Source organism: Hemitrygon akajei, chromosome 14 (assembly GCF_048418815.1).
Source record: "Hemitrygon akajei chromosome 14, sHemAka1.3, whole genome shotgun sequence".
NCBI lineage: Eukaryota > Metazoa > Chordata > Chondrichthyes > Myliobatiformes > Dasyatidae > Hemitrygon > Hemitrygon akajei.
Genome location: NC_133137.1, coordinates 106237834 through 106253554, shown reverse-complemented (window position 1 = coordinate 106253554; position 15721 = coordinate 106237834). Strand labels below are relative to the sequence as shown.

Here is a 15721-nt window from a genome sequence, read left to right as displayed (position 1 = left end):
TGGTAGAGGGATATAGAGTATTCTAAACAGTCTCATGTGCACTCTGTATAATAGGAGCAAGATGCCTCTACTCTGACATTCTCAGGTTAGAAGGACCGCAGGCTGGACAAGGACTTGCCTTTGATATTGTTACTAATGCAGTCCAAGTTATGAAGGCATTACTAAATGGTGTTGGATAGGTGAAATATGATGATAACAGAACAGCCAAATTATGCTCCAAGTTGCCATAGATTACCTCAGAGGTGAAGGTTTTGCTCTTCTATGTGGAAGAGTTGTTGATTTGTGAGGTGCTGCAGAAAAGTTGCTGTAGTTCACCTATAGTCCACTGGACAATTAGGCCAAAGCCCTTCAAACTTATCTGCATCTACAAGTCAAATTAAAGGCACCTGGCTCTGTGATGTTGATACAACCAAGATTCAATGAAAGGAATACAGTAATAACAAGAATGGGCATGTCAAACCACCGTCTTTCCTACCAATTTATGAAGTAAATTCCAACGTGAGGTTTGACATGGTGGTGGCAGATGTGTGGGGGTTAGAATGAAATGCCAAACAACCCAAAAACATATCCATACCCCAACAAACGACTCACCCATCAGTAGCACTGACCGTGCTGTTCTGACACATGCACTTACTTCATGTATCACTTTCTGACATGGATGCGTCTGTCCGTTTTCAACAATAGGATTTGTGTGTCTGAAAATGCAACCAAGTTCAATAAATCATTAACATAATTCATATTACACACAAAAATACAAGGCAAAGTAACTCAAGCTTTCTTCACCATTGAATGACAACTTCGCCTACTAGAAGCTAACTTTGCTCCAGATCCTCAATTAAATTAGGAAAAGATATTCTGATCACCTTTTCCTATCATTAATCTTTGTTAACCACAGTACAACACCCTCAGATTTCAAATCTGCAAACTAGCTGAGCACCAACTGTATATAGATGCTTCACAATTTCATTCTTTCATAACCTGTCCCAACTTTTTAGATTGGAGACCCAACAACCAATAAAAATAGTTTCTCTCCATTTACTATATTGACTTCCTGTCGTATATTATAAGTTCTATTAAAATACCCTTTTAAATCTTTACATTCCATGAAGTACAACCCTGTTATCTTCTGGAATTAGATACAGGTGTCCCCCGTTTTTCGAACGTTCGCTTTACGTCAACTCACTGTTACGAAAGACCTACATTAGTTACCTGTAGCAGAAGGTGTTTTCATTGTTATGAAAAAAGGCAGCGCGCGCGCCAAGCAGCCAAGTCCCTCCCCGGAACTGCATTCTAGCCGGCACTGATTAAACACGTGCCTGTGAGCATCTGTGCTTTATGTCGATTTATTTTGTGCATCCGTTAGCAAGATGAGTTCTAAGGTATCGGAAAAGCCTAAAAGAGCGCGTAACAGTGTTACACTTAGCGTAAAACTAAACATAATTAAGCGTTTCGATCGCGGTGAACAAAGTAAGGACATGGTGTGTTTGGCTAAGGGTTTGTGGAAGTTGACAAAGATGACGTTGAAGAGGTTTTGACATCCCATGACCAAGAACTGAGAGATGAAGAGCTGATGAAGAGGAAAGGATAACAATTGAAACCGAACGCAGTAGCGAACGGCCCGAAAGTGAAGACGTCCAGGAACTGAACGGGAAGCAATTGGGCAAGATTTTTGCTGCAATTGATAACGCTGCAATGATTGCAGAAAAGTATGACTTTAATTTTGAAAGGGTACGTAGGTTTAGGGTATATTTGCAGGATGGTTTGAGGGATTACAAAGAACTGTAGGATAGAAAAGTGCTCGAGGCTAAGCAGTCAAGCATACTGTCGTTTTTCAAGCCTTACACATCAGCCACAGCAAACGACAAATCTCGACCTTCAACATCGAGGCAGGCAGACATAGAAGAAGGTGACCTGCCTGCCCTGATGGAAACAGATGACGATGAGATGACATCCCAGTGTCCCACCACCCCAACCTCTGACGACTCAGCCTAACACACCATCATCAGTGTCCTAACTGTCTTTCTGATTCTGGTAAGTGAAACTACACTGGGCGTTCATTATTTCTACTTTATATAGGCTGTGTATTTTTATGTGTTATTTGGTAGCTTCATAGCTTTAAGGTTACTGGAAAGAGTGCTTCTGCCAGGAGCGCTTGCGCAATGTGTTTCTGCCGGGAGCACTTGCGCCGTGTGTTTTTGCTGCGAGTGCTGCCGAGAGCACTTGCGTGAGATTTTCGCTGCGGTGGACAGTGCTGCAATAATTGTAGAAAAGTGTTCCTACATTATATAGGCTGTGTATTTATCAGATCATTCTTGCTTTTATTATATGTTACTGTTATTTTAGGTTTTATGTGTTATTTGGCATGATTTGGTAGGTTATTTTTTGGGTTTGCGAATGCTCACAAATTTCTCCCATATAAATAAATGGTAATTGCTTCTTCACTTTACGACATTCCAGCTTACGAACCATTTCATAGGAACGCTCTACCTTCGAATAGCAGGGGAATCCTGTATTTGATAAGGTATTAATCATTGCTGACAGTACTCCATTTTGTACTCTGAAACAGATTCCTATCCTCCAATACTGTAGCCAAAACAATATAAAGGTGAGTATTCCATTTGCCTTTTAAATTATTTTCTGGGCATGTCCTTGACATTTTAATAATATACAGTACACAGAATAATAACCACTCCTAACCCCTCACCTCCACGTTTATTTTACCACCATTTCTTCCTGCTTTTCAGTATGGTGACAACAATTGTTCTATCCCTTTTAGACCCCAAATGGTTTGTGTCATGTTGCATTGAAATCCATTTGCCTGCATTAAAACGTATTTTGTCACAGCTTTCCCTTTCTCTTCTATCACCATGTTTTCCCAACTGAACGCTACAGGCAATCTTAAAAAGATTTTGCTTTATTTGTCACATGTACATCAAAACATTGAAACAATAAAGTGAAATGAATCTTAGATATGATCATTTTGATTTCAAGTTATCTTAAGTACAGTTAATAATCAGTTATTTTACTAGAGTTAACAATATGTGAGGAGAAAATTACTTATAGAAATAAGAATTCAAGAATAGCATTTGACACCTACTTAAAGTTAGTGTGGTTCAACATAGACAGTACTAATGGCAAGGTGTTAGAATTACTGCAGCGCCCTCTGTAAACTTCAAGTCAGATTACTTTACCTCACTCAATAAGCACATTTGTAAATGCAGGAGAGGAAAGGGGAAGTGGGGAGAGAGAAAAAAAATAAAGAGAATATCATGACAAAATGTGAAAAGAAACTGTGCACAAACTCAATTGGGTGGCTTTATTTACAATTGGAATCACTTCTTGGAAATGTCTTTTCCTCATCCACTAGATAGCAATCGACATTTGCTCAATCACAATTTATACTTGCATAGATTTGCAATAATGGATGCCACTGACTTCAAATTCCTGGCCATATGAGTAAAAGCAAGAAAGCCCCTGTTGAGAAGCAGAACAGCCTGCAGAACACCACCAATCAGCTGTGTTATAAACCTGAGTCTTGCTCTGTCCTTAGACTAATATACAGGAGCATTCCCCAAATTGATCAGCTGAGAGGCCAGTTTAATGTCTTCAAATATATTATTATTTTAGTAATGTATAATTTACATACAATTGTTTTCTTCCAACTGGTTCCAGAAGTATCTAATCAGCACTAGTCCACAGTTGGCTGGACTAGTACAGTCCAGACCACTGTGTGCAGTTGCAGCTGCAACAGCAGTCCAAGAGTTAAATCAGTATCCAGTTACTGACCTTTCACTGCAGGGGAAGGATTAATTAGAGTGTCAGAACTGTGCAGTTCCAGAGTAAAAACCCATCCTGATGTCCTATTGAACAGGCAGGCAAGTACTTCATTCACCTCATCACTGAACTGTTCCCACAACCTAGAAACTCACTTTCAGGGACTCTTCATCTCATGTTCTCAATATTTACTGCTCACTTATAATTATCTTTTTTTCTTTTCTTTTTGTATTTGCACAATTTGTTGTCTTTTGTATGCTAGTTGCTTGTCCATTTTGTTGGGTGTAGTCTTTCATTGATTCTATTGTGTTTCTTGTGTTGTTGTGAGTGCCCATAAAAAAGATAAATCTCAGGGTTGTATACTGTACGATGACATACATGTACTTTAATAATAAACATTCTTTGACTTTGAATAAATTTACTTTGAAGTACTATGTACAATCCCAATAGCAAGGCAAGTGTTAATCTTGGTGACAGTTACAGTCTGTGCATCAGCTTAAGGGTTAATCACTTAAGCACAGGTTCTGTTCTGTAAGGATGATAAAGTCCCAAAGAAAATGCCTATTGTTAATAAAAGCATTTATTAAAAATGTTTTTATTGTGAAACCTCTCCAATAGAACTGTGGTCTGTAGTAGATATTGTAGACAAGTCATCTGTACTAGTAAGGTTCCCCTTTATGCTGGCTTGGCTGATCTCAGCTGGGTCACAGCACAAACCACATTGTTTCAACCACTGCTGAGAGTACAGAAGACAGATAAGGATTTGGTTTGACATTGCTGCACACTTGAAGGACAAAGAAGGTAATCAGCATTCATACAGCTACAGCCCTACAACTGGCAGCACCAGCAGGAGAGGAATTGGTCAAGTTGAGAACAAAACTAACAACCATCATCTGCTTTAAGCGGCCTTTCTTGCACTGTGATAAACGCAATAGTCATCAGACTCCAGGCTTAGGCCTAAAAAGTGATTTACATACACAAGATATTCCTTGGCATATAGCCCAGTCCTTTCAACATTTATGAGGTGCAAATCAGAAGTGTGATGTTATCCTCCATTTGGCTGACTCAGTGCAGCTCTAATTTTCAAGCCTCTCCTCTTCTAAAACAAAGCCTCCTATCCACTACCTTAAACAGTCTCTCTACATGGCTGCACTACATCATCTGCAAGATACAATGCAGCAATTTTCCAAGGTTTGTTTGACAGCACCATTCAAACCTGCAACAAGAACTGGGCACATGATGAACCATCCGAATCACACATTAATCTAACATGAATTGTGAAAATCAAGAAAACATTACCTAATAATGGCAAAATATCTTCACTACATAAACTGTGCTGGTCTTGCAAAAATAAAATTGGCCACACCCAGCATAACAAAATGTCCCAAGGCTACAAGGACTAGAGGAAATGCACTGCAGATTGCTCGCCATTTCGAAACTTGCCACTAACATGTTGGGTGTGATCCAATTTTTTTTCTTCAAAACCACTAGGCCAGTGAACCACAGTAAAAAATTATCATTTGTATTCTCCCCCAAATACTCAGTTACAGTTGAATAAAATCTTCCAATAAAAAAGGACTTCCAGTTATCCCTCTGAAAAAACAATCCACTGCCACTACCTCTCAGGAAGACAGCAATTGCTGGTGTAAAGTTTCTGCTCAGTTTTTTCTTTTGGCCAATTGTTATAGCCAACCTTCCTAGCTACGGGGTGGGGGGGGGGGGGGAGCAGAGCTTCTCATTTATTCTAGCTAAATTCTTCATAATCACAAACACCTCTATTAAATATCCCCTTAACATTCACTGCAATTCAGTTTCCCAGCTGTCCACCAAACTGAAATTCACTTGACCCAGGTATCATTTTCCAAAGCAAAAACAGAGACGAGAGTGCTCAACAGGTCTAGCTGCTAAGAACATTTTGCAAAAACATGATCAAACTTTGCAAAATGCTATGCCCAAAAATAAACACAATACTCCAGACTGACGCTTATTCAGACAGTTGGAAAAACTAGCTGAACTTCTTTATTATTATAAACACAAGAGATTCTGCAGATGCTGGAAATCCAGAATAACACACACAAAGTGCTAGAGGAGCTCAGCAGGTCAGGCAACATATATGGAGAGAAATAAAGAGTAGATGTTTCATGCCTTTATTCCTCTCCTTTATTCTCTTTTCTGCTATTATGCCAAATCTCCAGATTTTCCAATTTTTCTCTGGAGACCTTGTAGCAGAAAGGACTGACCAAACACAATCTGCACCATGAAAAAAGTACAATCAAATATATACACTCAGACCCTGCACAACACTATCCCACAAAGTGCTAATTCGTTACAATATGGTTATTCAATTCTTTATTGAATTTTTTTTAAATGTCAAAAATTAAATCTAAACAACACTTAAAACTTCTCAAGAGCAGCTGCCATTACAGTAAACACTTAATCAGTCAATGAAAGCAGTTTACATAAGCTCTGAGCCACTCACAGCCAATCACACTCTGCCTTTTCCCATGTATGTAAGCGTTCTTACTCCCCTGCCAATTTACTCCCCCCCCCCCCCCCACCCATGATGTCTGGTTTTACAGCCTGCAACTTTCAGCGAGGGTAGGACATCTAGGAAAAGCATTAGCGTGCATGTGAAACTGCAAGTCATACAGTGTTTGGCAGCTGCTGAATGCCACAGTGATGTTGATGCCTCTTTGAAATTGACTACATTGATGACCAAAACAATTATAAAAAATGCAGACAAGATAAAAGTCTGGTCTCTCCTCTAAGAGGTAACCACCACCTGCTTCCCTCCGCTGCTACTGTGGTGTGTTGCTGCTCCTGAGTATACATAAAATATCATACATCTCAGGTTTGTGCTTTTTTAAAATCAGGCACACATTTACATAATGTTATTATGACCCTGCATAGTGCAGATTGACACAGCGCTCCACCTCCGAGGAACACACCCTCAGAGCCAAGCTGGGTCTGAGTGTAATAATGCGCAAGTGGATACAAGTGCACCAATACAACATGGCTACAGACACTTTTTAAATCAAACACAAACCTATCATACCTAAAAATAACAGCTAGCCGATCCAGACATATGGTGGGGTCTGTAGCTACATCATTGCCGGGCCTTTGTGCCAGGAGCTGTAACAAAAATAGTACTTAGAACCAGAAGAACTAAACTTGACAGACACACATAGGAGAAGGGACAAATGATGTATAAACAACTCAAGACAGTGCTTCAAATGAGCTGTTACGGGAAGGCCACCAGAAGTTAGGAAAGCACAATACAACTGGAGCTTACAGTGGGGTAAGGGGTGTGTGAGGAGATGGAGGTTTTATTTGTGAGTTTGGGTTAGACTTCAGGGTGAAGACATAGCGTAAACTTAGTTCATTCTTTCATTGTCGTATTAAGTAGGCAGACATAGTTTTGACCATGGCTGTTCCTGGCAATTTTTTTTTCATACAGAAGTAGTTTGTCATTGCCTTTCTCTGGCAGTGTCTTTACAAGATGCGTGACGTCCAGCCATTATCAATACTCTTCAGAGATTGACTAGCATCAGTGATCGCATACCAGGACTTGTGATATGCACCAGCTGCTTATACGACCATCTGCCACCTGCTCCCATTGCTTCACCAGACCCTGATCAGGGTGACAAAGCAGGTGATACACCTTGCCCAAGGGTGACCTGCAGGCTAGCAGAGGGAAGGAGCACCTTACACTTCCTTTGGTCGAGACTTATCTCCACCCACCACCCCATAAACTTAGTGCCAATACGACTTTCCTGACCTACCTTTTTTAATGCTGTGACTTGCACAGCACAGAGCTCACTGAGACATTCAGTGATCTTCTCAAGAGGAAGCCGACAAAGTACGAGTGCTGTACCTGTAGTAAAGAATAATATAATCAGTGTTTCATTAGCTCATCTTGTTTGTGCCAACCATCAAGTTCAATCTACACTAATAACATTTACAGCACTTAGCCCTTAGCCTACTATATCCTGGTAATTCAAATGTACATTCAGATGCACCTTAAACGTTATGAGAGTACTAGCCTCCAACATCTTCTGAGACAGTTCAACCAACTTCTTCAAAACTCTTCTAAACTTGGATCCCATAGGCTAATCTTTTCAAGCATCTTTCCATGTTGAACCTTGGAAAGGCTTTAAGTTCAAGTACACTGCCCTCGTCATAAAATTTTAAAATTCCAAAAGCAAATTAATTGTCCGACCAGCTGCATTTATGCAATTCCCTTAATAAATATTACATATAGAAGTAATATAACAAAAGTTTTTTTTAGTTCATGGACATGTGGCCATTGATTACAAAGCCAGCATTTAATAGCCATCACCAGTTCAGGACAAGTGTCTTTTGAATATATTCTCAGAGTGCCATTAAAAAGAACGTCCTAGAACTTAGACCAAATGGAACTGCAATGTACAGTTGCAAGAATATGTTTGTGAACCCTTTGTAATTATCTGGTTTTCTGCATTAATTACTCATTAAATGTTGTCTGATCTTCATCTAAGTCACAATAATAGACAAACAGAATCTGCCTAATCTAATAACACACAAATAATTGTACCTTTCATGTCTTTGTTGAACACACTGTTTAATCATTTATAGTCCAGGCTGGAAAAAGTATATGAACCCCTGTATTTATTAACAAGTATTTAGTATTTAGATAGAGCCTCCCTTAGCAGCAATAACCTCCACCAAACATTTCCTGTAGCTGCTGATCAGATTTGCGCAATGGCAAGGAGGAATTTTAGACCACTTCTATATGCAAAACCATTTCACTTCATCAATATTTCTGGGATATTATGCATGAACTGCCCTCTTCAAGTCATGCCACAACATCTCAATTCGGTTAAGGTCTAGACTCTGACTCAGCCATTCCAAAATACAAATTTCCTTCTTTTTAAACCATTCTATTGTAGACTACTCTTGTCCTTCAGATTATTGTTTTGTTGCATCATCCAACTTCCATCAATCATCATGATGGGGGGGGGGGGGGCTACCCTGATATTCTCAGTACCTAAAACTGGCTTACAGCACCAAGAGAAAATCTGCAGATGCGGGAAATCCAAGTAACACACACAAAATGCTGGAGGAACTCAGCAGGCCAGACAGCATCTAGGGAAAAAAAGTACAGTCAATGTTTTGGGCTGAGACCCTTCAGCAGGATGGGAGGAAAAAAGATGAGTAGAGTTAAAAGGTGGGGAGAGGGGAGGGAGTTTCACAAGATGATAGGTGAAACCAGAAGGGGGAGGGGTGAAGTAAAGAGCTGGGAAGTTGATTAGTGAGAGAGATACAGAGCTGGTGAAGGGGGAATCTAATGGGAGAGGACAGAAGGCCATGGAAGAAAGAAAGAAGGGAGGAGCACCAGAGGGAGTTGACAAGCAGGCAAGGATACGGTGAGAGAGGGGAAAGGGAATGGGGAATGGTGAAGGAGGTGGGTGGTGGGGGAGGGCCATTACGATAAGTTCGAGAAATCAATGTTGATGCCGTCAGGTTGAAGGCTACGCAAAAAGAATACAGGGAGTTGTTCCCCATCCTGAGTGTGGACTCCTTGCAACAGTAGAGGAGGCCATGGACTGACATATCGAAATGGGAATGGGGCGTGGAATTAAAATGGGTGGCCACTTTTTTGGCAGACGGAGCGTAGATGCTCAGCAAAGCAGTCTCCCAATCTACGTCGGGTCTCACCGATACACAGGAGGCCACACCAAGAGCAACGGACACAGTATATAACCCCAACAGACTCACAGATGAACCTGGAAGGACTGCTTGGGGCCCTGAATAGTGGTGAAAGAGAAGGTGTAAGGACAGGTGTAGCACTTGTTCCACTTGCAAGGATAAGTGCCAGGAGGGAGATTAGTGGGAGGGATGAATGGACAAGGGAGTCGATTAGGGAGCAGAAAGCAGAAAGTGATGGGCAGTGAAAGATTTGGTGGTTGGATCCTGTTGGAGATGGCGGAAGTTTCAGAGAATTATATGCTGGACGCGAAGGCTGGTGGGGTGGTAGGACGATGAAATGAGAGCAGACGTGTGTGAAATGGAAGAGATGTAGTTGAGGGCAGTGTTAATGGCGGAGGAAGGGACGGCCTTTTCTTTGAAGGAGGACAGCTCCTTTGTTCTGGAATGAAAAACCTCATCCTGGGAGCAGATGCAGCAGAGACGGAGGAATTGAGAAAAGAGGATGGTATTTTTTTTTACAAGTAACAGGGTGGGAAGAGGTATAGTCCAGGTAGCTGTGAGAGGCAGTGGGTTTATAATAGACATCAGTAGATAAGCTGTCTCCAGAGACAGAGAGATCAAAAAAGAGGAGGGAGTTGTCAGAAATGGACAAGGTAAGTTTGAGGGTAAGGTAGAAGTTGGAGGCAAAGTTGGGTGCAGGAAGAAGCACCAGCTAACCCTAACCCTAACCCTACCCTACATCGATGTAGCGTAGGAAAGGTGGGAGACAACCACCAATATAGGCTTGGAACACAGACTGCTCCACGTAGCCGACAAAAAGGCAGGCCTAGCCGGGACCAATGCAAGTGTCCGTGGCTACACCTTTTGTTTGAAAGTGGGAGGAGCCAGAGGAAAAATTATTAAGAGTGAGGTCAAGTTCCGCTAGGCAGAGGAGAGTAGTGGTGGTGGGGAACTGGTTGAGACTGGTGTCCAGAAACAAACGAAGAGCTTTTGAGGCTTTCCTGGTGGGAGATGGAGGTGTATAAGGACTGGACATCCATTGTGAAAATAATGGGAATGATAGGGGCCAGGGAACTTTAATCATTGAAAAGAGTGGGGTGGGAGGGGGCGGAGGGAGGAGGGAGTGGAGGAAGATAGATAGAGAGATAGAATGAACGAATGAAATTAATTTATTTCGGTCAGTACAAACATAACAAAAAGCATCATTTACAACAATGGTTTCATAACGATGATTTCATAGGACAAAATTACAACAAAAAAAACAGAATTGAAATCATAGATAGTAATGAATATTTGGAATGAGCTGTCAGAGGAAGTACAATTACAAAATTTAAGAGGCATTTGGACATGGATAGTTATGGGCTGAATGCCAGCAACTGGGACTAGTGGGGCAGATGCTGTGGATGTCATGGACCAGTTGGGCCAGAGGGTGTTTCTGTGCTGTATTACTCTATGACTCCACTGTGCAAATGTTGACACTCTCGTCACTAAGCCTACTTCATTTGCTCTTCACTCTTAGCAAACATCTCAATTTTAAATCAGCTTCTTAGATAAACCTGAAAGTACAAAATCCATAAACTGTGCTACTGGCTATTATGCTGTTAGATGTACAAGACTTCATATGCCAGCCCACATGCTAAGCCAATTTCTAAAATTATATTAATGTGTTAAAATTAATATTTCTGCTTTTATGTAGAAACCAGCTATTTATTCCACCCCTCACCTCAGTGACAGATTTACTCGTCAAGAAGCAATAGAAAAAAAGGACAGAAGTATCCATCCAATTCGACGCCTGATGCACACAACGAGAGTCGCTCCAGATTAAAATAAGTTACCTTTTAGGAGGCCAATGGCAGCTTCATGCGAGAGGCTGAAGGTGTCAAGGGAACGAACAATCTCCAGTAGGCCCTCAAAGTGCTGAGTCATATGATCACGGCAGGAGGAGCAGATGTTCTGAATGGCTTTAGCTGCTGCTGAGGCAAGTGTTTTCTCCCGTAGTCCTTTCATCAAGTAATTTAACACCGGATCTGGGAGGAGAAGACTGCAGTCAGTAAAAACAAAGAATATCTTGGGGGTTACTTATTGTATGCAGATTTACAAGACATTTAGGCCAAATGTTTCACATTGTGATGTTGTGCCACACCAACATTTTACCAGTTTGCTACAATCAATTCTGTTATCAGATCCTCTGAGCATTTTTCTCACATATCTCACTGCTCCCAAAGCATCTCTAGATAGATAGATAGATACTTTATTCATCCCCATGGGGAAATTCAACATTTTTCCAATGTCCCATACACTTATTGTATCAAAAACTAATTACATACAATACTTAACTCAGTATAATTATGATATGCATCTAAAATCACTCTCTCAAAAAAAAGCATTAATAAATAGCTTTTAAAAAGTTCTTAAATAGTTTACTAAAATACATTGAATGGTAACTTAAGCTCAGTCATAACCCCGGCACTTTAACATATCTTTCCCCTGGCGGTTGAATTGTAAAGCCGAATGACACTGGGGAGTAATGATTTACTCTAGTAAACCTCTAGTAAAGAATTATTGTCTTGACTACCAGATCAATTTATTAGAGAGTATTTAATATTTTTGATCTTTAGCTTTGGACTCCTTCATGTACATGTTGAAACATCTCTATATTTTATATATCTAATGAATCTTTAAGGATCTCCATTAGTTCAACCTTGGCTTTTCTGGAGGAGTGTAATAGATAGAAAAATTAGCTATGAAGCTTTCTCAACTTAGAACACAGCAACATACACTAAATGAATTCTTCCATAGATAGGTATTTGGAACTAGTACAAACTAATACACAGTTCTATAGCACTGAAGTAGTATTGGTAGTGTTCTAATTTGTTCAGTATTTCATTTAAATACATAATTTGTTACTTAGTTAAACGGTAGTTTATCTTTTTTTAAAATTATTTCCATGAAACTTCAGCTAATTGGGACAGCCACTTAATTGAGCCAAAATGAACTGGTCCCGATGTGTCCAATTAACCGGAATCCACCGTATTTGTCTACCACTTCAACCAAAAGACACAAAATGCTGGAGGAACTCAGCAGGCCAGGCAGCTTCTATGGAAAAGAGTACAGTCAACATTTCAGGCTGAGACCCTTCAGCTGGACTGCCACTTTCATAGTTTGTGCTTGTCAAAAGGAATCTGCCTATTCAGCACCCTCCAGATATGTGACTTTGCCCACCAGGCAGAAAATAAATGGCTTTACATCCAGTAGAGCAAATGGATTTGCTCAGATGCCATAAAAGAATGTTGCCATTATAGCTGCAGCATCATACAATGATTTTACACACCTAAGAATCTGGGATTTCTATCAACAACCTCGTTCAGTTCTCCAACTAGTTCAATGCTAGTGAATCGGACTGCAACGTGCACAGTGTCCGGGAGCTGGACCACAGCCTCAAGCACTTCAGCCAAGGTAGGGTTATTGTCACTGCAACAACAAAAAGGCACAAAAAAACCAATGAGTTTGCAAATTGAGTTTTGTTTTCCTATATTTAGTCTTATATGCAAGTGCAGTAACAGATATGTAAAGAAATGCATTAAATGTTTTTATTGCACAAAGCACAATCACACTAACAATCAGGTGAATGATTAGTTTATACAAGTTTTAATGGTCAGAGTCATGGATACTAACATACAGAACTCGCAACTACTATTTAATGATGTCTACCAGTAGAATCAGAGTATCAGTGGCATATGTTGTTAACTTTGTGGCAGCAGTATAATGCAATACATGAGAAAAGAGAAAAAAAGAAAGCTCTGAATTACAGTAAATAAATATCTCAAATAGCTAAAAAATAGGATATAAAAAAAGTAGTGAAGTTGTGTTCATGGGTTCAATGTCCATTCAGAAATCAGTTGGCGGGGGGAAGAAGCTGTTCCTGAATCGCTGAGTGTGTGCCATCAGGCTTCTGTACCTCGTTCCTGATGGCAGCAATGAGAAAAGTGCATGCTCTGGGTGGTGGAGGTCCTTAAGGAGCAGTGCCTTTCTGGGGCACTGCGCCTTGAAGATGACCTGGATTCTACGGAGGCTAGTGCCTATGGTGGAGCTGGCTAATTTTACAACTCTCAGCAGCTTACCTCGATCTTGTGCAGTAGCCCCCCTACCCCCACCACTCTGCCCCATACCAGACAGTGATACAGCCAGATAGAATGTTCTCCAAGGTACATCTGTAGAAATTTGCAAATGTTTTTGGTGACATACCAAATCACATCAAACTCCTAATGAAATATAGCTACTGTCGTGGCTTCTTACACCATTGATATATTGGGTCCAGGTAAGGTCCTCAGAGATATTGACACCCAAGAACTTGAAACTGCTCTCTCTCTCTCTCTCCACTTCCAATCATTCTATGAGAACTGGTGTACATTCCCTTGTCTTACCCTTTCTGATCAATTATTTGGATTCTTTAGAGATAGATAGAGCACAATGACCAAGTGGTAGAGTGTATGATGAAGTAAAACACTATCAAGAACTGTTACTGGTGTCAATCTAGACTGTGCATCAGTCCTGGAATCTGAACCTACCAATTTCAATAGAAAGAGGAAGTGGGAAAAGGAAATTTAAAAACAACGGTATTCCCCATATTTCCCTGCAGCAGTCTGATGAAGCACCCTATCCCAGAAAACACTGGAAATTCCTGGTAATCAAGTCCCATCAGCTCTACAAGGGATATCAGGCCAATGTGAAGTCTGCTTCCCATTCAGATACCACTCAGGAAATTTAACAGCACTATGCAAGTCTTCTTTCAACCAATGTCCACACAAATGCATCTTCTAGAAAAGATCCAGGATACAATCTGGTCAGATTTAATTTGGGGATCATATCAGTAATTTTCAACACAAGTAAATAAAATCAGTTTTAATAGATAGTTAACTAGATAGAAGTTCAAATCCCAGGAGGAAAAAAAATATTTAAGAATAAGCAAGACAAAACATTTTTACCCAGAAATTCTAACTGAGGAGGATTCAAAAAATAACTAATGAAATAATATTTCTACTGAGCTTTAAATCAACAGTGTGTACAAACTCATTATAACAAAACCTTACAGTAGAAGAGGACTGCCCCCAGCTCCAAGTTTTCAACTGATGGACTCTACTGCAAGTGGTTTGAAACAGTCAAACAGCACAGAGAGTTATAACACGAGAATAAGCACTTTGGTCTACCAAGTTCAAACTAAACATCAACCATACGAGGGGTGACTGATAAGTTTGTGGCCTAAGGTAGAAGGAGTCAATTTTAGAAAACCTAACACTTTTATTTTTCAACATAGTCTCCTCCTACATTTACACACTTAGTCCAGCAGTCATGGAGCATACGGATCTTGGACCTCCAGAAAGTGTCCACAGATGGGTGATTGATAAGTTTGTGGCCTAAGGTGGAAGGAGATGAGTTATACAGCTCTCGTTACACGCACATGCAGGTCAACTCTCTGAGTGATTATGCAGAAAATTTGAAGTTAATAACTCATCTCGTTCCACCCGAGGCCACAAACTTATCAATCACCCCGATGTTATTAATCACCCCTCGCATTAAGATAAAAATGAAGACAAAGATTTTAAAAGGGATGAAGATATTTCAGAAAGTGAAGGATGGTTCGATAAGGATCAACTTAATGCTCTAAGAAAACACCCATTTCTGTAGGAACAGTTCCAATACATTCTAAGTACATTCAACTACTTACGGATCCACACTCTTCACTATGGAAGCCATGATAAAGAGAACAGCTTCTGTGATCTCCCAAGAAGGTCCACTGTCTTTCAATGTCGAATAGAGCTTAGAAGATAAATGAGGCATTGCATGACATTAAAATTACAAAGTGTTACTAATATAAAAATCAGGTGTTATCTATTTAACCCTTCAAGACAGTTTCACCTTCAGATTATGGGAGAATTGCTTCGTAACTCTATTCACATAACTTTAACCATTGAATAATTTCCAGAGGCTTTTTCCCAGGGCTGAAATGGTTGCCACAAGAGGGCACAGGTTTAAGGTGCTGGGGAGTAGTTACAGAGGAGATGTGAGGGACAAGTTTTTTTTGTACGTAGAGAGTGGTGAGTGCGTGGAATGGGCTGCCGGCAACAGTGGAGGAGGCGGATACCATAGGGTCTTTTAAAAGACTTTCGGATAGGTACATGGAGCTTAGAAAAATAGAGGGCTATAGGTAACCCTAGTAATTTCTACGGTAGGGACATGTTCGACACAACTTTGTGGGCCG

General features: G+C 40.4%; 1 protein-coding gene across 1 annotated transcript in view; it reads right to left on the bottom strand.

Moving 5' to 3' along the window:
• tnpo3 (transportin 3) overlaps positions 1-15721 on the bottom strand; it is a 70265-nt gene that overhangs the window by 34100 nt on the left and 20444 nt on the right. Inside the window, exons 10-15 of the mRNA XM_073066882.1 lie at positions 15188-15279; positions 12794-12933; positions 11298-11489; positions 7557-7648; positions 6830-6906; positions 635-695 (exon numbers count right to left, since the gene is read on the bottom strand). Of these exons, the coding sequence (XP_072922983.1) occupies positions 635-695; positions 6830-6906; positions 7557-7648; positions 11298-11489; positions 12794-12933; positions 15188-15279 (654 nt within the window). The remainder of the gene's footprint in view (positions 1-634; positions 696-6829; positions 6907-7556; positions 7649-11297; positions 11490-12793; positions 12934-15187; positions 15280-15721) is intronic.